General features: G+C 42.7%; 1 protein-coding gene across 1 annotated transcript in view; it reads right to left on the reverse strand.

The window, feature by feature from the left end:
- HECW1 (HECT, C2 and WW domain containing E3 ubiquitin protein ligase 1) overlaps window positions 1-22,763 on the reverse strand; it is a gene marked incomplete at its 3' end in the record, with an annotated part of 299,400 nt that overhangs the window by 20,645 nt on the left and 255,992 nt on the right. The window contains exons 16-22 of the mRNA XM_025200049.1: window positions 20,114-20,219; window positions 19,048-19,144; window positions 15,039-15,122; window positions 13,473-13,582; window positions 11,068-11,188; window positions 8,795-8,908; window positions 5,110-5,262 (exon numbers count right to left, since the gene is read on the reverse strand). Coding sequence (XP_025055834.1) covers window positions 5,110-5,262; window positions 8,795-8,908; window positions 11,068-11,188; window positions 13,473-13,582; window positions 15,039-15,122; window positions 19,048-19,144; window positions 20,114-20,219 — 785 coding nt within the window. The remainder of the gene's footprint in view (window positions 1-5,109; window positions 5,263-8,794; window positions 8,909-11,067; window positions 11,189-13,472; window positions 13,583-15,038; window positions 15,123-19,047; window positions 19,145-20,113; window positions 20,220-22,763) is intronic.

The raw sequence follows: 22,763 nt of genomic DNA on the forward strand, positions 1-22,763 counted from the left end.
CTCAAATGTTAAGTCTTTAAAGTCCTAAATATTTGCACTTTGTTTATAATAGATTTGAGGATCTCAAAGCACTTTATAAATACCAATGAGTTCTGTATTTCACAAAAAATGTGGGAAACAGAAATGTTCTTTCCCTCAATCCTTACATACTGAAGGGCTCCTATATGAAACCACAGGAAAAATAAATATTAGGAAAATGTGTTTTACCATTGACTTTAATGAGAATAAAATTAGGATGAGTCTAAATGCTTTTAAAATTCCCTATTCCTCACACATAAATGACCACAAGTAAGTTATATGAGAGGTAAGGAGTTTTGTTGGTGATTTTTTTTATTGGACCAACTGCATGGTTGGAATAAAGTTAGACAAACTTTTGAATTCAAGGCATGTCCAATAAAAGATATCACCCACATAAATCATTGCCCCTTATATAATTCCTGGACAATCACAGCTACAAATTCAGTCCGATGCTACCACAAACAAGCTAATAAACTATCCTCCAATATATTGCCCTATATGATGCTTATTAGATGAATTCTAGTTTTCAAAAGACTGGATCCAAATTCTAATTCAGTGGGCATGTCTACATGTGCAATTAATGTGAAGCAATAAACTCCAGAGTTTATTGCTCTGGAGCTTACTGACTTTTGAACGTGTGCCTGGGAGCACAGCACATTGAGCTGGGTCAGAGCAGACCTGGCTGGCAGGGACTTGGGGGGTCAGCCTGTCAGTCTGGGGCTGCTCCCCCCCAGCTCAACATGCTGCAGAGGGCTTGGCTGGGGCATGAATGTGATTAAGTGCAAAGCTAGTTAGCAGGCAGCCGTCTGCACTGAAGCACCCTTTTGTTCCAGCCAGCCGGGCAGCATTTACATATATGCTGCTGCAGTGTTTTTCACTCTGCAGCAGGATAGTACTTGTATTTACAAATACTACCCCGCTGCAGCACAAATAGTTTACACCAGCCTAAAAGGGGTGCATGTGTAGATGCTGAGACATTTATTATGCAGCTAATTAGTCTACTGTGCAGTAAATGTCTTGTGTAGAAGTGCCTAGTTGGGTATGAAAAGCTCCCAGTTTAGTCAAGGTATTTCATGTATATATCTTCAGGTCAAATACAGCTCTGGATATTATCTACTATACTAATAACTATCTGTCAATCAATACGGTAGCTCTAATAAACACGGAGAATCTGGGTACTAAAAGCCTGGCTGATTGTAAAATTCTGGTTTCAGACAGTTGTTTCCTTAAGGGTTCAAGAGATGTTACTGGGCACCCACAATGCTGTTTATTTTCTCCTTAGTTCCTGCAATTCTGCAGTATGTTGGTATACAGTCCTTTCTGTATTTACAAGTTGCTCTCTCTGCATCGCTGTCTTAGCCAGTGATAGCTGGATACATCTTTCTCCTTAGTATGTTTTTACAGTTAGGGTGGCCAAAATCTGGAACTAACTTCCCAGGGAAGTGGTCCTCACCCCTACCTTGGGCAAATTCAAGAGGAGGTTGGATGATCACCTGTCTGGGGTCTTGTGAGCCCAGCATTCATTCCTGCCTGTGGCAGGGGGTCAGGCTAGACAATCTGTTCAGGTCCCTCCTGACCCTAGCTACTACGAAACTATACAAAGAGCAATCAAGAATTTTAAATGATTCCTTACCTTGTGGGATTTTCCAAGACATCTGGATAGAAACACTCACTAATTTCAATATAAGCTAAGTGTCTGGTGGCTTTTGAAAATCCCATTAGGTGCCTACTTCCTTGTTCATGAACCCAAATACAGTCATTTTCACTTAACATAAAATGAAGTGAACCAGAATATAAAACAGAAGAAAAGACAGGTTCCAGAGGAAGTACAAGACCAGATTCTGTTCTGTCTATTAGGTATCTAAATGACACAGAAATGTCTAAATGTGGTTTCATTCTGTACAGCTACTTTTTTAAAACATTGTCCTTTAAGAAGCAAAGGAGGAGGAGGAAAACCTTACACCTTCTGTATTACCTGTTTTTCAGGGACTCAAGCAAGATGGGATAGGATTGCACTTAGGCACCCAGGTCCATTTACGTGACTAATAGGATAGCAACATGCAGCTGCAATCTGTTCACAGAGAGGACTTTTAGAAATGTACAAGGTGTTGTGCACAGAACACCACACACATCAGTTTCATAGCTATGCCCACTGAAAGCTGAGGCTTGTCAACCTCAACCCTGCTTGGCCAAGCTGAAGGATGACTTTTTATTTCAGGCAACAGATACTAGGCTAGCCATGTGTGGCTGCATTTTACATAGGCCTGGACGGGGATAAGGAAGAACTGCAGAATTTGCACTGGTCCCTGATTGGGGACATGATCATTGTGCTCAACTTCATGGAAAAGGCAATGCATCAAATACTCATTTCAGACATCACTCTTAAGTCATAACCATCCCTATCATCTTATATGCATGCCAAATGGAACAACTAACTGGTATGTGATTTCCTATTGCTGGCTCTCAGCTCATATAATAGGAGCAGTGTTTACAAGAGCAAAGGGCTGTTTAGAATTAAGTGTGAAGGAAGTATGAACTATATTTCAGGGTAAAAAAACCCAAACAAACCAAAACCTATATTTTAGGTAAAAAAAAATCCCTTCTGATGTATACTAGGGGATTGCCTAGATGAAGTAAAACATCAAAAGGGAAAATCCACATGTCAGTGTTTTGTTGACACGATGAAATCCCAACAAGTGCTTCTGTTCAAAGGGATTAAGTAGAGCCCAGAATTGACAGCTCATTGTTCACTGAACCACATCTGAAACTATCAAAAAGCAAACAACTCCTGAAAGACAGAGAGATCCAGAGGCAGGTAGCAAAATGAGAAGATCAGCCTCCTATCTCTAGATGATCAATTAAAGCTAATGTGAAGTGGCAAATTGATTTTCAATGTGTGCACTGTAGGTGAGGAGACCTCCAACTGCTTCTCCCTTTACACACAGCATACACCAAGATTATTCCAGAGGCCATAAAGTGATTTTAATGCTCTAACAACTAGGACTCCATTGTGCTCTGAGCGCACAGCCGATAGGTGGCAATGAGGCAATGCACTGATGGTGCTGCACCTCTGAAAGCCACGTTGGTACCCAAAGTCCAGAGATGCCACAGGTGCTATTCTTCGGGACCAGAGTGAAGCACAGCACTTGGTTACAAGGCCTGGTGGGTAGCCAATGCAAAGTGGACAGGGTTACAGGTCATGCCTTGCCCAGGTCTCTCTCGATTTACTGAGTCTCAACATTCCAGAAATTTGAAGGATTCCAAATGCACAGAGTACAAGAAAGCAGGATAAATAAAGCTCCTTGAGACCTTTTCTCCAGTATCTCTTTGCATTCACACAGGGATAGACATGACTGATCACCAGGGATCTGGGTTTTCTATTTGCTGTGGAAAAACGTGGATTTTCTCTTTTACAAGAGAAAAATGCAGGTTTTCCTCTTGAAAGAACACAGCCGCAGGAAATGGCAGGCTACCCCTTGCAGACTGGCAGCCTTCCAGGTGTTTGGAAGGTGGGAGGGCTGCAGCAGTGCCCTGGCACTGTGGCTGCGGTGAAGCAGGAGGGCTGAGGCAGCACTCAGTGCCATCAGTGAGTGCAGCTCTGCACTGTTGCCAGCAAGGCCCGCCTGGAGGTGCCTGCCCCCCCAAAGGGGGAATGGGGTTGGCGGGGGGCTCTTCAGGGGTGGTAGCGAGCTGCATGGCTGGGCCAGGCCAATGCCCATGCTCTCAGGTGTGTGGTGGCTGGGATATGCTGCCCAGGGGAGAGTGAGGTGTGTGGCCAGGCAGTGTGGGAGCCCCAGCCCAGGGTATGGGGTGCTACAGGCATCCCCTCCTCCTTCCTACAGCCTGCACTGGGCCAGGCTTGCTCAGCCACCACCCACACGAGCCGGAGCTGCCACAGCCACCATGTTTCAGATTGGGTGGAGGGGGCCTGGAGCCCCTCACCCTCCTCTGGCTGCCTGAGCATGGCCAGGCAGGAGCCATGCTCCACTTCATGCTGCTGCTGGGAACATGGCAGTGGCCTTCCCTGGGGCCATGCTGCAGCCCCAGCACCAGCTAGCAGTGTGAGGCAGCGTGAGGTGCCCCAGCCACTGTCTGTGGTTCTGCATGAGTTGCATTGCAGGTCCCTCGTGCTGGAGGCCATCCCCACAGACTGTCATCCTGCATGGCCAGGCAGGAGCCATGCTCCACTTCATGCTGCTGCTGGGAACATGGCAGTGGCCTTCCCTGGGGCCATGCTGCAGCCCCAGCACCAGCTAGCAGTGTGAGGCAGCGTGAGGTGCCCCAGCCACTGTCTGTGGTTCTGCATGAGTTGCATTGCAGGTCCCTCGTGCTGGAGGCCATCCCCACAGACTGTCATCCTGTGAGTCTGTGTAGGGCCAAGCAGGATGGGGGCAGCCCTCCATCAGGGCTGGTGCGGGGATAGGGGGCTGCAGGTAAGGAGTGAGGGGCACTGGCAGGGCTGGGGGACTGTGGCTCAGGAGTGAGGGGCACTGGTGGTGGGGAGGAGGACTATGGGTTGGGAGTGAGGGGCACAAACAGGGCCAGGTGGCTGCAGGTTGGGAGTGAGGGGCATCAGCAAAGACAGGGGCTGTGGGTTGGGGTGAGGGGCACCAGCATGGCCAGGGGGAGGGAGTGGGAGACCATGGGTCAGGAGTGAGGGGCACCAGCAGGGTCAGGGGGCTGTGGGTTGAGAGTGAGGGGCACTGGTGGGGATGGGGGGCTTCAGGTTGGGAGTGAAAGGGGGGTGGGGCAGACAATAGAGAATTCACAATTTTTAAACAGAGAAAACCGGGATCCCTGCTGATCACTTATTGTCTGGGCCTCAAAAAAAATGAGACCAGTGCATTTCACTAAGTGGTCTGAAAATTCTTCCTCTTTTAGAGCCTCTTGTTTTATCTACATGCTGTTTCTCCACTCTCTCCTCCCTAGTCCCTCTCTTGCATTAGTGCCATTTCCAAATAATTTTACTTTTCCCCCCAAAATGGTAGCAATGGGATTTCTGTGCAATTTGATTTGTAATGCACCTTCTATCTGCATAATGAACCAACTGGATTATTTGCCTCTACTTAAAATGCATTCTGCAGTCCTTACCATTCAAGGTGGTTTTCCACAAATGCAGACATGGGGCTGATCTGAACAGTGTAAGTGTCGTTGGCTGAATATTCAAACAGGCCGTAGTAAGGATTGAAGAGCTCCTGAGACAGAAGGAAGAAGAATTCTCGAGAGGGGCCACTGTAGTCCAAGCTAGAAAGGAAACAGATATGAAATGAGTTTTATATGCTTTCATGTTTTGCATCTGCACTGTCTGATAGCTTACCATGTTTCTGTGCAAGCGAATATTACTCACATGTTTGCTGATGCTAAATCTTCTCTCCTCAGACTCAATACAGACTTTAGGCAGAGCCCTGACTATATCACAATGCATAACCTGCCCAAGCCCTACTTTAACCTGCCCCAAGCCTCCTAGGAAGCATCCAGCATAACCTGCCCCAAGCCTCCTGGGAAGCATCCAGCTCAGGCACATCCCAGCATCACAGTTTCTTCCTACTTTCCCCATTGTTCCAGAGGGTTAGTAATTTACAGCTTCAGTTGGACTAGTTCCTCACATTTTGTTCCTTTGTTGCAAGAAAGCCAAGAAAGTTATGCAGCTCCTATGGGCATGGGACTCATAGCTTTGGTATCCCCATTGGTCAGAAAAAGTGGGGAAGTAGAGAAGCACAACCTAGCCTCAATATATTAAACTTTTGGACACTTTCTCATAGTGCCTGGCCCTTCACCTCAAAGGTGAACAAGGCAGGGTTGTAACACATCTTTTAATATTGCTAGATGGCATGCTGATTTTTTGCTTTTAAGTAGCAGGCTTTTCTTTTAGTTTTCTGGTGGTTTCAAGTGTTTGGTACCTGGGGCGGTGGGGAGCACTCTACAACCCACTACTTATATTTAAAGCAAACCTTGCTCTTTATTTTTATGGTTTCTCATTTGAAAGTCCCATTCTTTTTGTCCTGTTTTGTTTTCAAACTGGTTTTAAAGACCACTCATTTATTTCAGGGTAGAAAGAAAGCTTCATGAAAGCATGAATCCTAACTAGGATGTATTTATTAAAAACAGACTGTTCTCTAATAAACCTAAGCAGTTTTTTCTATCCAGTTTAATATAAACCTCCATATAGTAATAAGAACAAACTATTTGCAGTTATGTACCACTTGGGGCCAAAGCTGTTCTGAGGCGAGCGTTTTGTCTTTACATGTAGAAAAATCAAAGTAAGTGGAAAATTCTGCAGCAGGATCAGGCATTTAATAAAAAGGTTGAAGTTATGGTGTAATTTCAAGTGTCTGACTGAGTCAGGCTCGAAGGAAGTAAAAGGCAGGCTTGTCCATTTTCTATGCTACATTTTGCTAGGGTCATTTATCAGCTAGCAGCTCTGAATCTTGAAGCATGCACTCAGATTAAAGCCATCAAAGGGTATGCACAAAGGTACATGTTAGCAGCTTGAAAAAGGGAGGGGAAGAGCCCCTGCTCCAGAGCAAGCATCAGCTGTTGATCTATAATTGTTACATTTGCAGAATAAAGTAACAATACAAGTGAGGGAAACTGACCTAATTTTGGCCAGAACTGAAGCAAGGCTAAAGCTGGAGAGGTTTGACTTTGGCTATAAACAAATATAATTATATCAATATCATGGGATACAGAGACAGGCTGTTACAATGCAAGTGATAGTTCTGCGTGATTTTGTAGCAAAACATGTATAGCAAAGAATGGGCCAAATTAATGCCTGGTGTAACTCCACTAAAATCAACAGAATTGCATTAGTTATAAATCTGACTCAATGACCATATTGGATATGGGGTTACATTTGCTGTGGCTTGGACAAGGAGGTATACATTAAAACTACCTGCACTCATACATCTCTGATATGGGCCTTCCATAAAAGGTTTGCAGGAGCTATATTAATACAGCACACATCCTTGGCGACCCAGGCAGCCAAATTTCTATATTGCATTGGCTCTCTGGGTGTCCAGTCTTCTAGGGCACAGGGAAAGCCATGGCTACTGTGCCATTACAACCTACTCATCAGACTCTCTATAACTGGGGGACCCTCCAGCATGATCAGTTCTGGCATTCAGCAATATAAGCCATAACTGATATTGTCCTCAGATGTAAATTAATCAAGTTTTTATAATTTGCAGTTTCTTCAGATTTCTGCGAGGCACAACAAAAGTTACTAGAGATTTGGGGAAAACAATACAGCTCATGATATCAGCCCTTGCTAGAGTATTAGACCTGTTTTACAAATGGGTAAACTAAGGTACCGAAAAAGGAATATGGTTTATTATTTCAGGCTGATGACAGAGTTAGGAACAGAATTCACTGTACTACAACTTCTCTACCTATGACATGACACTGACTCTCTGGACATCCACAAGTTAACGGGTTAAGAAAATCCATAATGTCAACAGCATTGAAAGGACATCCCTTTCTAACTGGTGACTTACTGTGTTTTTACCTTACCTAGCAGCTGTTAAGGTGAACTCCACAGATCCAGCCTCTTACTTGATCTGCTATTTATAAAATGAAATCAGCAGTAACTACCATGAACATTGACAGCTGAGCCAGTGTCTTAGGGCTCTAGCATTTTTGGAACTGAAGCTGTATCTCTTGTGTATCCCTAAATACTTTCTGTGTTGCTATTTAATGTACAGCACAATTAAAATGGGATTCCAAGCTTTTCTTAGTTGAAATGCTGGAGAGTTTCAAAATTTCTTTCTGTAATTAAAGTCTAGAGCCTGGCTGTTCATGTATCAACTGGCAACAGGTGAATTCTGAAAAGTTTGGTGAACACACAAGTTCAGTTGCTTGCTCAGATCTGAATTGGACTATCGGAACCTCTTGAGTCTGCAAGATTGGCCAGGAAGTCTCACAAGTACAGGCCCTCTCAAAAGATTACTACCTGGGTCAGTTAAGCAGTAAGAAAGGATCTCTAAACAGACCTATGCTCATCACTCCAGCCAGATCCAGGAACTAAAGTTGTGAATAAAAATATGAAAACCAGAAGGTTTGGGAAGAATGTATTTTTGAATTGCAAAGAAGGTTCTGTTTAGAGGCAGTATTTTCCTACAGTGCCATGGCAAGGAAGTTTGGCACTTGGGGCAAAGCCCGCAGCGGCAGTCTGCCCTCACCTCATTCACAGATCCTGTGGGCATATGCTCCTCCATGCTTGCCCTGAAGTGCATGCAGCAATGGGAGCTGCCCTCCCCCCGTCTCTGCATCCTCCCAAACGAGCTGCTTGTGGCTCCGTCCTGTGCACTGTCCTGGCTGGCCAGCACCTGTCGGCGCCCCTTCGCTTTGGCACCGGGGCGGTTGCCCTGCTCATTCCCCCCCTCCCTTTGCTATGGTACTGCTCTCCTATCGATTAAAGAAAGGGATTATGAATAGGGAGACCAGGATTCTTATTCTCAATCCTGATCCTGACTAGTGTCTGACTGTATGTCCATGTCTCCATTTTCACAACAGGACTATTACATGTGGGATGAGGATGCCCTGACTCTTAGCTCCTATTTTAGGTATACTCTATAGGTCTTTGGGGGAAGGCATTACAGATGTGCTAAGCAGCTTTACTGTCCTAGTTCTGATCATAAGGTTGGGTTACTTGTAATTTATGTCATCTCCCCAGAGATAACAAAGTAAAACTTAACATACAGCAAGAGGATTTGAGCTTTTCCCAAGACCATAGTGCACCTGGGTATATTATAATTCACAGCGTTTAATGGTTCCCTACCCTTCCTCCCCAACAAATGTGACGTAGAGTTTGTTCCGTTGAAGCTCCTTCCGCGAATAGGCCATCACCTGATTGAAGGTGCCTTCCAGCAAATGGTCACGCCGTATAATTAACCTGAAAAGACACAGGAAGAGGGGTCCTGTTAATGGGTACTGGGTGAAACTCTTGAGGAAGGAGTGGAAGTGGAAGAGAGGAGTGAAAGAGGCTGTTATCAAATATGAATGTGGCTGAGGATAAACAGGAGCCATGAAAGGGCCAGGTTCAGTTTTGAATAAAGATGGCAACTGCTGAAGTTGCTAAAGCTGCACCTGCTTGCTCAAAGGCTGATTCTGACCCTTTATTAATATTTATGGATGATGTGATGACAGAGTGGTTACAACATCTTGCTATGGCTCCGGAGGCATGAGCCTGAGTTGTTGCTGCAGATTTGCACTAACGGCTCACCTGTAATAAGTTTGTGTTCCAGACAGGGGCAGTAAAGGTGGCTGGATGTGATGGTAACTACATGTGATGTGCTGCTGACTACAGAAACTGGTATCATACTAGCCTGATGGGCTACTGGACTCAGGATGGACTGATTCCCATTTATTTGCTTAGTGAAGATTTTCCATATCACTGAAAGGTAGATTTCTCCTCAAGCTGGTAATTAGCATCTCTCTCTATAGCATCTTCTGAACAGAGATTAGATAAGCCAGTGGCTTTCCTACCTTTAAGCTGTCACTGCTTTTTGTGGGCTGATTCTGGTGACGCACTAACTTTATATCAGTAGACTTCTGGGGAATTATTTACGTAGCAGACACTGGCATAAGAAAAGGGAGTACCAAGTCCTCTTTGTATCCAGTACATCAATTCCAACCCTCCCATTATCCTCCAGAACAGCCTGAATGAATTGCCCACTGTTTCAGAGATTACCAATGCATTTAGAAAACCCATATAAAACAAAGTATTGGTGTATTTAGAAAATATTCACTGGGCAATATTTTTCAAATGTAGTGAAGATATAATGCTAGGCTTCTGAGATCTTTAAGTCTGCATGGAATCTACTTAGTAGGGCTTTGAAGGGGATAACCAATGGTTAGGGCTACTCAGGCAGTGGAAGAATATTTTGATGTTGACAAGTGTCTGTAATCCTTTTTTCACAACAGATGTGGGTTGGTTTGAAGCCAGCCTGATGCATGAAGTCAACCAGATGCCCAGGAAATAACTTAGAAGCATACAGTACTTTAGCCAAGAACAGAAACTGTCTATGGAAAATGATGAAGAAAGACAAGCCAACTACTGGGCTGTTTGGAATGTGAATATTGGAATAGTTAGGGACAGTGAGGAATAAAAAAAAACCTGACAGGGCCTAATTATCATAAATGCCAGTTCAAATCCAACGGAGCTGCAGGTGATCAGTCCTATGGAAAATGAAGTCCACAGCAGCTAAAATAGTTTCTTTGGACTAGTTTCTGGCTGCACTGACATGTGAACTCAAAGAAAATCTAAAAAGAACCAGAACCTGTCCAAAACTGAAGTGGCATAAACATGAGCAGAAAGTAATCATTAACATTTGTCTGAAAGTGTCCTCTATCATTAGAAATCAAAACTTGTGGAAGAGGTGATATCTTTTATTAGACCACCTAGATATCTGCAAACAAATCATTGTATTTATCTGCAAGCTTTCAGGCACACTCACCCTTCATCAGGCATATATGAATTCATATACGAAATATGAATTTTCATTTCTACCTAGGAGAGCTTTTACAATCTCTGCTCTCTCCTATACCTGATTCTAGTGAGTGTGCCTGAAAGTGTGCCTGAAAGCTTGCAGATAAATATAATAATTTGTTTGCAACTATCTAGTTGATCTAATAAAAGATATCACCTCTTCCATGAGTTTTGATTCCTTCTTCCTCTAGAACAATATAGCTACAACCTGGATACCTCTATCATTAGAGAAATTAGCCTGTTTCCTACAGGTCAAGATATCAACATCTCTTTAAGGGAGATGGGAAAAAGTGTAGTAAAACACTGAACTGTTAGTGACAGGACTCTCATATAAAATGCTCTTTTCCTCCTTTTAGATAAGGGTTTTGCTGTTTGTTTTTTTACATAAAAACAAGTTTTTACTCAAGAAAATGTGTAGTTTACCTTTACTAATGTGTTACTGACGGCAACTAATGTACCCACGATAATAATGTACAAATATCACATCAGTGTCCTGATTCATGGGGATGATGACAAAGTTGATGTTATATTAAATTATTTGAATTACTTGATGTAATACTCACTTAATTTTCCCAGGACCTTGCCCAAAACCTTTGGCTTCAAGTTTTCGATAGAAATTGCGCAGCTTGGCTTCGAAGTCCCTCCTATATGGAGAGGGTGCTCTTGCACTTGCTCTCTGTAACCCTGGTAGGGAAAAGAGCAAAATCCTAGCTTTTACCAAACTTGAAAAGATCTTATTTTTATGCCTGGCATTCCCAGATGAAATTTGCTAAGAAATGTTGCACGAACATTTAACAGGTACATGAAGGTGCTCCTGAGTGCTCATTATTTCCATGGTCTCAATGCCATTAGTAGACTTGTCAGTTAGTATAATTCAATGGTTCCAACACTTCTGGGAAGCTGAAACGGATTTCCAGGAGAACTGTAAAGTTAGTTGCCTGGTTTGCTTGGTATTGACTCAGCCTGAAACTCTCACTGATTGGAATGGAAATTTTGGGACCCTCTGGTGCATATAAGAGCTAGGTGCCCAACTACCACAGACTGTTCCTGGGAGTTAGGTGTCTATCTTTCATTTGTACTTTTGAAAATCTCTCTCCTCACAATCTTATGAAAGATATCATTACGCAGTGGGATTAAACTTCTGGCTCTCAAACCTATTTCTATATAGAGTGTAAGGCCAGGCTGAGGTGGGAATCGGGTTTCTTAAATTAATAGCCTTCTGTATACTGAAGACTCTCAGCCATAAACACAAAACCCTTCGTGGCATCACAGGGAATTTCTGTCAGTTCATTTGCCTAATAAGATTGACATTCACAGTAGATTTTCAGCAATTTGTGACCTGTTTGTTTTGAAGTCTGAATTCTAAAAGGAATTGATAAATTCTTTTATGTAAGTGAGTGCCAGACCACAAAGGACTGGAGAATTGTTCCCATGAAATCCTATTTCTCTATCTCATTAGACAAGAAAGCGAAAACAAGGCTGTTCATGAGAAATGTGGCAGAATACCCTCTATAGGAATGTAAAAATTTCACATTTAGTGGAAGCCCAAAGTACCTGCAAAGATTAATTTGCAGTGATGGAAGGATATTACTAATGGTAATGCAGAAAGGACTATTTATTTGGCATGCAAGGAGGCTCCTTCATGAAGATAGCAATTGCAAAGCTTGTCTTTCAAATGCGGTGGAGATTTCAAGATAGCCCTTTTGAGATCTTTTTAAAATCTGTCTGGGACCCACTTAACAGGGCTTTGAAGGGGATAACCAATGGTTAGGGCTAGTTGTGATCCCTCTTTTTCCATTAGAATTTTTTTCCACAGAAAAAGATAAAGTAATTATTGGTTCTTACCACAAGAAGGAGTAAAAGAGAATAAATAATACATAGCCTGGAATCACTATTTTTGTCATACTCCCATCTTTTCAGAGAAAGGGATAAATGCCAGTGAATGTCTCTTGATACCCTAATGATACAGATATTGGCCAAATGATTAGGTCTTGTCCTCCCCTAATTCCTGCCACTGATAGCCACTACTGGGGCAAACCTAAACTGTACACACTGTGCCACAAAGTGTATTGGTGTGGTTCACACTTGCTTGAGATATGTGACTCAAGTAAGAAGAATAGGACATTTTCCAAAAAAAATCTCCCAATGGCAGGCAACACTTTGGTGTACAACTCTTCCACAAAAGTGCTGAGGTGCATACTTTCAAAGCCACATCTGAGATTTGGACACTCAATGCCCATTAATTTTGATAAGAACTGAATGTCCAAATAGCTTAGGTGGTTTTGCAAATCTCAGCCTAAATGACTTGTTCATATTCCTGGGCAGTCTTTCAAAGTGACCAGGGGGGTGTAGTCAAATTCAAACCCTTCCTGCGTGACAAAGCAAAAGGAAGCCATTTACTGCTCAGATTTCCCTTTCATAAAACAATACCACAGAGACCAACAGCAGGTAATTTTCTAAGAGTGGATGACCTTCTGGAAAATATACTTTAGCCAAACACAACTTATTCTTGATCCAGGAATAACTGAGTGAAATATAACAGCCTGTGCTATGGAGGAGCCTAGATGATCTAATGGTCTTCTTTGACTTTAAAGTTTATGAATCTTGGGAAAAGAAGCAGTCTTGGGAACAAAGTCTGGCTGGATTCTGAGTTTAGGAGAGATGAAAAGTGTTGTGATACATTTGGAATTTGGAAGGCACACTTGGCTTTTGCCATACTCAAGAATGTGCTTACATGTTAATAGGTTAGACTCAGAACACACGGCCTTCTCATTCTAACCATTTGGAAGCTGTGATGATATTTTCTTCTCATTGGAAAATCCCCATCATTCAAACATCATTAACATGCCATGACACATACAAAAGTGAAAGCATTCCATGTATGAACAATGAGAATCTGTCTCAGCATGACTCTTAGTTAGAGAAACACAACAAACTCAAGAGCTCCTTTCATTTTCCTTCCTTTTACCTGGAGAGTTTTGAGGTGACGAACAAGGTGAACAGCGTGGAGAGAAGCTGTACCCAGGATGGAAGGCAGCCTGCAGGGGTATGTAGGACATAATATCCTCTTCAAAGAGGCTGAAAGGAAAAATGATAGAAAGAGGCCTGTTTCACCCTCATGACATGAAGAAGCACAAACATGCAGTACAGTGGAACTCTGCTATGATCAGTTTGGGCAGCCCTTCAATTGATCATTACTTACACAAGAATGATCATTACCTGCAGATGTATGAAAGCAGTGAGCTTCCCAAATCAGGCATCGCTGCAAGGAGCAAAACCTTCATTTTGGAAGAAAAAAGTGAGTTCCATCAGGCATTCTCATGCCAAGGCAGTGCCATATCTACCTATGGGATGAAAGAGCCAAGATCCAAGCCAATAGTAAATGAGGGACAATGCCCATGGGCCAAAAATGAGAAAAGGGAATACACATGCCATTGCTCCAGATAATTTCCCTTTTCATTATGGCTTGTTCAGGTCGTATACTTTGCAACAGGCAACAGCATGACTTAGGTCTTTCACAATCTGGATGAAAATACAGGTGGCTGGAGCAAGCTGTATGCTTTTTGCAGAGGATGGAATCAGCTTGCAGAAACATAATCAAAATCATCACTAGTAAACCCAGGACAACATAAAAAGTTAATTGTTTGCTGTGCTCAGGTATGTACATTGAAGCATTCTGGGCTTTAAAGACCTGATTGCACTGGAGTTCCAAAAGATGCTAAATAAGGCCTTCCTTATATGATGTACATAACATCATATTGTTCACTCCATTGTAGCTCCGCTATTCCTTACTGAAGTGCTTCTTAACCGTTTTAGACTCAAGCCACCCCTTGTTAGAGTTGAGATCCCACTCAGACTACAGAAAAATAATAGGGCAATATTTCTGCTGCAAAGAACCCAGAAAGATCACAACAGGTCAGCATTTTTTAATGCTATGGATTCCTATTTGAAATCTTTGGGTTTATGTTGTGAATCATGCTTGCGCACCTACCAGGGCTAACACTGAATGACACTTCATGGCACCCTAGGGTGCTGCAGCACCCTGTTTGAGAATCACTGCCTTAATGTGATATAGCTTGGCTCACATGGACAGCATGGCCAGTGGCAGACCTAGCAATCCTACAAACTATTACAATCTTTACTTGCAACTGCTTATCATTCAGAAAGGTAAGAAATTCCCTTTCTGTCTTTGAAAACCCCAAAGAAAAATACTGAAGGTGTTTCTGATCTGATCTTGCAACCAAAATACACATCAGAGTAATTAGAAGACTGAGCCCACAGCACCAATGGGAACGGGCTTCTAGATAGTAAAATTTGATACACATACTGTGGTTAAATATGATTGACAAGTGGCTGTAATTGAAACTGAATTTGACTGTAATCATGTGGTACAACTCTAGGAGAGAGGAGCCTAGATTTACCAGAAGTTGGTAAAAGTCACCTAAAATATGTCAAAGGACATAGGATAGAAACAGCCAGCCAGCTTCTTGGGTACCAAGAATGACAAACCGATAATCTGGGTCAAATGGATTACCTCAGTAGAATTACTAAATCTGCATCACAGGACAACTTTTCGAGCCCGTGTGTACCCTCTGTCCGAATGTAATGGATCTTCTCCCTGGAAAGTTAATAACACAAAAATGGGAATGGGCAGGGGAGAAAATCACATCATTGTCAACCCATAAAGCAGGGATGGATTCATTTTTTCTTGCTATTTCTCTTGTCACTCTCCTCAAAAAATGGCAAAGAAACATCTTCACTGACTGCCTTATACATTGTCAAATTTGTACAATAAACCTTATAATGCAACACCTTTCTTTAAATCATCCCAGCTTCCTAACTGCAAAACAAGAGACTTGATATTTCATTTTAGAGATTAGGATTATTTCTCCTTCCCCAATTTGCAAGTAACACTCCCGCTGATATCACTGACTAGTGGAAGCTCTTGCAAGTCAAAGCTTTAACTAATGTACAACCTTCCTTCGACACCATTTTCTTTCTCCATTTCAACCTCATGATCAGGCTGATTGGTAACTTGATTAATACCTGATTGATATGATCAGCCCAACTGATACCTTCAAAGATCTATGACCAAACATCCAGAATATCTATTCATTTTGCAATTAAAATAATGTTTATGTATAGATGACGTAGTATTCCTGAAAGTTGTTGGATTGACAGTCCTGGGGACTGAAGCCCCCTTTATAACCAGAACAAGCTTGATTCTCATCTTACTTGCACCACTGTAAATAAGGAGTAATTCTAGTGAAGTCAAGTGGTATAAAACAATTCTAAGTGAGATCAGATCCAGGCCCATTGAGCATGGCAGACAGGCAATAGCCCTGGAGTCTTTATTAAACTGACCTGGCAACAAGCCAGAGAGCAAACCTAGAGGGAGCACTTGGAGAACGTAAGAACCTAAGAATATAAGAAGTACTATATTGGGTCAGACCATTGGTTCATCTCACTCAGTATTCTGTTTCCACCAGTGGCACAAAGGAGCATAGATCATTCTCTAAAGAACTTCCCTAATGGGATCTCTGCTGGGGTATAAATTTGGGCACCAAATTTGTGTCAATAAAGATGGTTAGTTTGGGGCTCAGTTCTGCAAGGGTCTGAGCACTCTGGTACTGATGTATCAATTTATTCAACTTCAAGCAGGTGAACAGTCCATTTATTGCAATAATTATTCCAAATTCATTTTGACTTAAAGTTAAGCACATACTAAACTGCTAAGCAAATACTAATGTGCTAATGCTAAACTAAGCATATGCTAAAGTGGTTTTTTGGATTGGGACCAAAATTCTCACTGTCTTGCAGGATTAAGCCCTGATTGAGATGGACACTTGACTGGTGGGAGCTTGTGTAAGACTGCCAGGTCCACTCTACAAAGGCTGCTGAACATCTATCAGCGGGTAGCTGTGGATCACTGCTGACCTAAGCTGGAATCAAAGCAGTGACCCAGAGGTGAAGGGCCCAATATCCTGTTACAAATCTCTTTACACATGTGCCAAGCTGTCTGGTCCCCATTATTAGTCAACACTGTTGTCTGCTCCAATGGAGATAAAATGCTCCAATGGAGCATTTTCTGTTCTCTAAAGGATGAGAACTCAAGTTTCAGAAGTTAAAAAAATGTCTGGAAAATTTGATGGTGATGATAAAAAAACCTCTCCGTTACAAAAACATACACCTTAAATACCAGAGGTGTCTTTAACTCTCACTCCAGTTTTATTGGCATGCATTCATTCCTTTTGGAGGCAAGTCTAATCCTTTACACCCTGAGCACTCTGTCTGATTCTCATGGGCAAATAATCAGTCAGCAGGGCCAGAAAAAACTCTAGAAGACTCTCATGGGGAAAACTGGGGTGTCATTTCTGTTGTTCCTGTGCTTGCTCCTATGGGGCATTTAGAAAATCCCTAAACCAGAACCTGAACTGCTGTACACTGGCCCCATACTGGGAGTGAAGCTGATTTACACCTATTGAAGATCTAGCTCCAGATGATTAATTTAAATCCTCAGTTCCCATTTGTTTACATTGTGCTTTTTTATGCTTCTGGTCCTCCCCCCACCCCCCTCCCATTTTGCTCTTCCAAATATGATAAAAAGAAAAGGTGAAATACCAAGAGGAGCATCGTATGACCTAATTACTTTGGAAAGGATTTTAGCTATAGTATTAAGTCCTCAATGAAAAGACACAATGAAAAGACGCAAACAGAATACCACCTTGTTTGTCTTGTTCCTATGTTCTTGCAAAACTTAGGGTTGTTTCCATGGCACGGCCGCAGAACTAATCAAGGGGTAAAATGATGGTTCTGATGTAGTTACACAGTTTTGCCACTGACGTCAATGAAACCACAATTTCAACCAAGACCTCTGAAAAGCAAGATGGTAACTGAACTCGAAACAACAGATCTATAGTTTTTGCCATTCAGGAATAAAGAAAGTGGTGATTAGATTGCCAGTAATTAACTTGTCCCCAGGGACCACAGTTCTTTTCTCTACAATAGGGTGTCTGTGGAAAACAGTAATGCCAACTACATGGACTCTGTTGCCTCACACTGACTTGAATGTTGACATCTTACCAGGCCCTGTTCACATTTTAACCCCCCATTAACTAGACTCATCCATTAAGAAAATACTTCTAAAATGTAGAACAGGAAACAGGTGCTGACAGATGAACATTAAAGAAGAACAAGGCAAAGAGGGAACTAGGGCTAAAAACAGATTTCATTTCTGTTGCAGCATCAGCTGTGCCAGGATGCATACCAGCACAGCTGATCTGACTGATCAGCAAAAACAGATGTTGCCATTGTCCTGCAGGGTCAGGCCCTTGCTGCTCTCAGGGCTTCAGGGGCCCAATCCAGCTCTAATGTGTGCCATGGGAATCCTCTGCAGAGCGTTCCTAGGGTGCAGCAACATGAAACACATATCCCAGGAATCCCTCTGTAGAGTATGTATTGGCAAGCATGGAAAAGGGAACTCCCATAGTGGTTACCTGTTCCATGTTTGTAGACTGAGCCTCAAATCAGGGATTTCTGGAGAGTATCTTTGCAAGAGGAACACCTGGGCTGGTGCTCCTAAGGCTTCAGGGACTTGATTCTGTGCACCTGGGGAATTCCCCTGGGCCCCTGAAGCCCTGGGAAAACCTGCCTGGGGTGACTGGAGAGCATGGGCAGCTCCAGGCTGCCTATGTTCTCCTGGCATAAAGCAAACATTATGTCGGCTGCAAAAAAGTAGCACAAATTTACACTACCTGTTGTCATAGCCACAATTTTGGGCATTTGTGGAATGACAACGGGCATGGATGCCTGTTTCTTTGGACCTTGTGCTACCATAAAAACTTTTATGGCACCACAAAGTCAACAGTTGTTTCCAGTCTATGAGGCAGAGATAAAATTCTTCTGCTTCTTCAGAGAAGCACGAAACATGTCAGAACTAGTGACTATGAACAGGGAAAGGAACCTGTGAATTGTTTTCTGTTTTTAATTAATAAAGGACTCATAACTGCTCATCCAAAACGATGAACTTTGGTGTACAAGTTTGCAGTGTGGTCAGAAAGGTAAACATTTTCAAAAGTACCAGAGGGACTTAGGAACCAAAATCCCATTGACTTTATCTCTGAAAATTTGTTATTATGGGTTTGAGACCAATACCAAGTTGCATGGTCTTATGTGAATTGTGGAACAAATCTTGCTTTTGCCTGTCCTCTGCTGTGGGTGGAGTTAAATCCACATAGAAAGGTCCATGATAGCTCCCTGGATGTTTGAGTGGTAGAACCAAGAAGAGGCCAGAAGAGAAGTGTATGGGAGCCCAGTGAATCCACTCAGTACAAATCTAGTGTCATTGGCCATTACCTGAGGTGCAAAAGCATCAGCATAAACTGCTACTCTGTGGCTACAGCAAGGGCCATGGAGTAGCTTTTCAACTACTCTGAGGCACACCATACTCCCCAGAACACCTAGCTGGCCCCCTCTGAAGTTGGGCTTGCCAGAAGGGACAGGATTAAAGAGCTTGATTTGGGTAATTTTCAAGGAAACTGTACCTGAGTGCGTGGTTCCTGGCCAAGCTTGGTTGACGCTCCTGCAGCATCTCAAAAATATTTGGCTGGCGAAGAAATGCAACAATCTTATCGTTGTAAGCTGGAACAGAGAGAGACGATGGGAGCTTTTCTTTACTAACCAATGACACTTTGGGAGGTCACCACAAGTGAAAAATACCAATCAAATTGTGATAATATAGTATATAGAGTGCACTGAGAGTAAGTTACAAAATAATGCAAAGTGATTGCCTCCCAGGGCGCATCTACACATGCAATTAGTGTGCCTGAATAAAGTTTGGTGCAGTTCATGCCAGACTTTACTGCTCCAAGGGTGCAGAGTTTACACGTGCGCTTCAGACTGCAGCACGTTGGGCTGGAACAGAGGCTTGCGGGGTCAGCCTGCCAGCCTGGAGCTGCTCTGCCTCAGCTCAACGTGCTGCAGAAGAGCTGGCTGGGACACAAGAGTGCTACAGTGCAGCGCTAGCTGGCACACTGTAGCACCCTCATGACCCAGCCAGCCCTGGTCACTGTCTACATGTGCATTGTGGGAAAGTAAATAACTCCACCATAGGACAGAACTTGTGTCAGGCAGTAGTATCCTACAGTGGAGTTAATTAGTTTACTCCAGCCTAATAGTGCTGCTCATATAGACAGTGGGTATGTCTATCAGTGCATTAAGGCACTTTTCCCAAAAAGCATTAAATTTAGTACCTCCAATGTGACATACTAAACAAATGCGCATTAAGCTGCCTTAATGCGCATGGTTTGTAAACGACACTTAATGTGCAGTAGCTTATTTTACTGTGTATTAGCATAATAGCATGGTTTTTTATGTGGTGATTTAATGTGCAGCAAAATAGGCTACTGCACATTAAAATGCACATGTATGCGCACCCAGTCATGCTTTAGTGTGGAGCTAATTAGTCAGCTCTGCAATAAAGCACACATGTAGATGCCCCTCACTGAGAAAGAGCTGGTGAAAAGTGAGAAGAGGGATGTACTTATTAAATGGTCCTTACACACTTTCTGCCAAATGCCACTTGCAAGAGAAAATAAAGGCCTGACTTACCCAGAGGCAATGCTTCATGGTGGTGCTGGTTTCGAATAGCTGTTACAAGGCTGTTCCCTGGCCTGGTCAGCAGAGAAACTCCCCTATTTCGGGAAACTTCTGAGGCCTAGAGTGAAAAAGGGAAAAACAAAATATTGTAACTTAGATGGTCAGCAACACATAAGATGATGAAACCTCTTATACTTTTTCTTTTCCATGACTTCAATCCAGGGCCATGAACTGACTGAGGCAGTGCAGGAAAATTGATATTTTTAAAAAAAGTTATTGGCCAGAGTTTTTGACGTAGCATCCTAAAGCAGGACTCAACACATTAATGTTAATAACATAACAATTACCTTAGGCAAAAACTTCCATGACAAGCAATAGCTTTCCATTCTGATGGACAAATTTTCATCCAGCTTCAGGAAGACACTTAATTCTCTGTTTCTAAATGGATGCCTACAGTTAAATTGTCTACACTATAAAATTTGGCCTCTAACTGTGCTTGCACAGCTAGTTAAAGCAAAGCTTTCCTAGTGTAAATTCAATTATACCAGTATAAAAAATACTAATGCTGGGATAACTTATTTAGGTTCTTTGAAGTAAAATAAGCTATAACAGTTTAAATACTTTGTACTAAAATAACTGTATTTACACTAGATATTTTATAACATCACACCCTACTTACTTTTGTAAAAAAACACCTCCTTGGCCAACATAGCTGTGCAGGTTAAAATGTGTACATACAGAGAACAGGCCTTTACATCCAATTATCACACTCAATTTTCTGGGCAAATGCCCCACACATGAAGAAATAGGCACCTATGCAATTGTATAAAAAAACTGACTTTTTAAAAAAAAATTTGGCCGTAACATGTTTACCTGGCATCTTGGGATGAAAATCATTATTGGAATAGCATGAATAAAAAACAGAACTGGAATAGAAAACATTCTTCTTTAACTGGGTTTGTATTAATATGTATAGAAATTATGCATGTGGACTTAAAAGAGAAAACACTATGATGAACAGAAACAGGATGGGCCAAATTCAACAAAATCTTGAGAAAGTTAACTGACATCTCAGGTCCTTTATGTGGATTTTAGATCCTGGTTCTCCTGGGAAGGCATGTAACTGCATAAGCTGGAGAGAAATGGAAGAGCAGAAAGAGAACCCTTCCAAATATTTGTCCAATAGCTTAGTGCAGGGATTGTCAACCGGGGGTATGTATACCCCCAGGGGTACTTGGAAAGTTGCTAGGAGGTAAGCACAGGCGGGCAGGGATGAAGCAATACTACTCAGCACCCCGTGAGGCCACCTCCTAGGAGCAGGGCCTGTGGGGTGGAGTGGTGGGGCGAGAGCAGTGGCGCCCCTCTGTGGCATGCGGCAACAGCCACTATTATCCACCACCCTGCACTCCCGCTGCTGCATGCATCCCCTCCCCCGCCACAATGCTGCATCTGGCTGCCACCAGTGGCCCCCCCCACCTTGCATCTGCCACCAGAAGGGGTACTCTCCTTAAAAAAGGTTAAAAACCCCTGGTCTACTGATTAGGGCACTTGGTCAAGAGATGGCAGGCAGGTTCTAGGCTCTCTTCAGCCAAAGGGGCTTTGAATAAACACCTTCCACTTCCCAACAAAGTGTCATAACCACCAGGTTGAGGAGTAGGCACTGCCCAGAGTATTTTTCTGCCCTCTTGATGAAGTGTGCCCACTGGACAGTCAAGAAGAGAAGATGTGTGGGATGGGGCCAGAAGGAGAGCAAGCCAGAGGGATCTTGCTCTGGAGCTCCATGCGAAGGGCATTGGTATTCCAGAGTATACCTTTATTGAAACTATTGGAGTCATACTGGAATAACATCAGTGTGGGTGAGATGAGAATCAGGTCAGATATGCCATTCCCATACAAATACCCACTCCCAATCTGTTGAGTGGAGAGTTGCTTATTTTTTATTTTATAGAATTGTAGTGCTTAACAATCACTTTAGAGAGAGGTCGCTCCTACTCTAGTACTTGTGATGCTTCATTCTGAATCCAAGCTCCACATGATGTCAATCAGATTTCAGTGTCTGATAATTACCGTGTCTTCTAACTGGCTCCAAATGAGGATCAAGCAGCTTAATGTGCCTGACATGTCACTTTTGTAACGTATAAAACATAAAAAGCCCAGTAGGTGAGGGAGTGGTAGTCAATATATGTCAGACAAGAAAAAAATTGATGGCAATTAAATACACTGATTAATTGTACTTTAATTGATAATCCAGAGCTCCTACTAATGTGTACTGTGCACTTTTTACTCTATAAGCAATTATCTGATTTTGATCTCGCCTTCATTAGTTGTACATAGATATGTCACAACCCAAAGGGTGTGATTTTTGTTTTTGTGTGCTTTGGCACTGCTAAATTGTTCCCGTGAAATTACAGCTTCTTTGCACGGTGGAGTTTTCTGCTGCAAAAGAGAACCCCGGTGCAAGGGAGAATTTCCTGCCAATTTGAAGCTTTCTTTGCAGGGTGCATTTCTTTGTTGCAGCACAGAAATGCTCATTGCAAAGAGTTCCCGCCATTTGTATGCTAATTCGAGTCCCATTATTGGCCAGTTCTAAATTATTCACACGTGGCGGCTAGTGATTGGCTTGCTAGCCGTATAAGAGGCTTGAGTGGTTTCCGCCCAAGTT

The sequence above is a fragment of the Alligator sinensis genome, unplaced genomic scaffold (assembly GCF_000455745.1).
Source record: "Alligator sinensis unplaced genomic scaffold, ASM45574v1 scaffold254_1, whole genome shotgun sequence".
Taxonomy (NCBI): domain Eukaryota; kingdom Metazoa; phylum Chordata; order Crocodylia; family Alligatoridae; genus Alligator; species Alligator sinensis.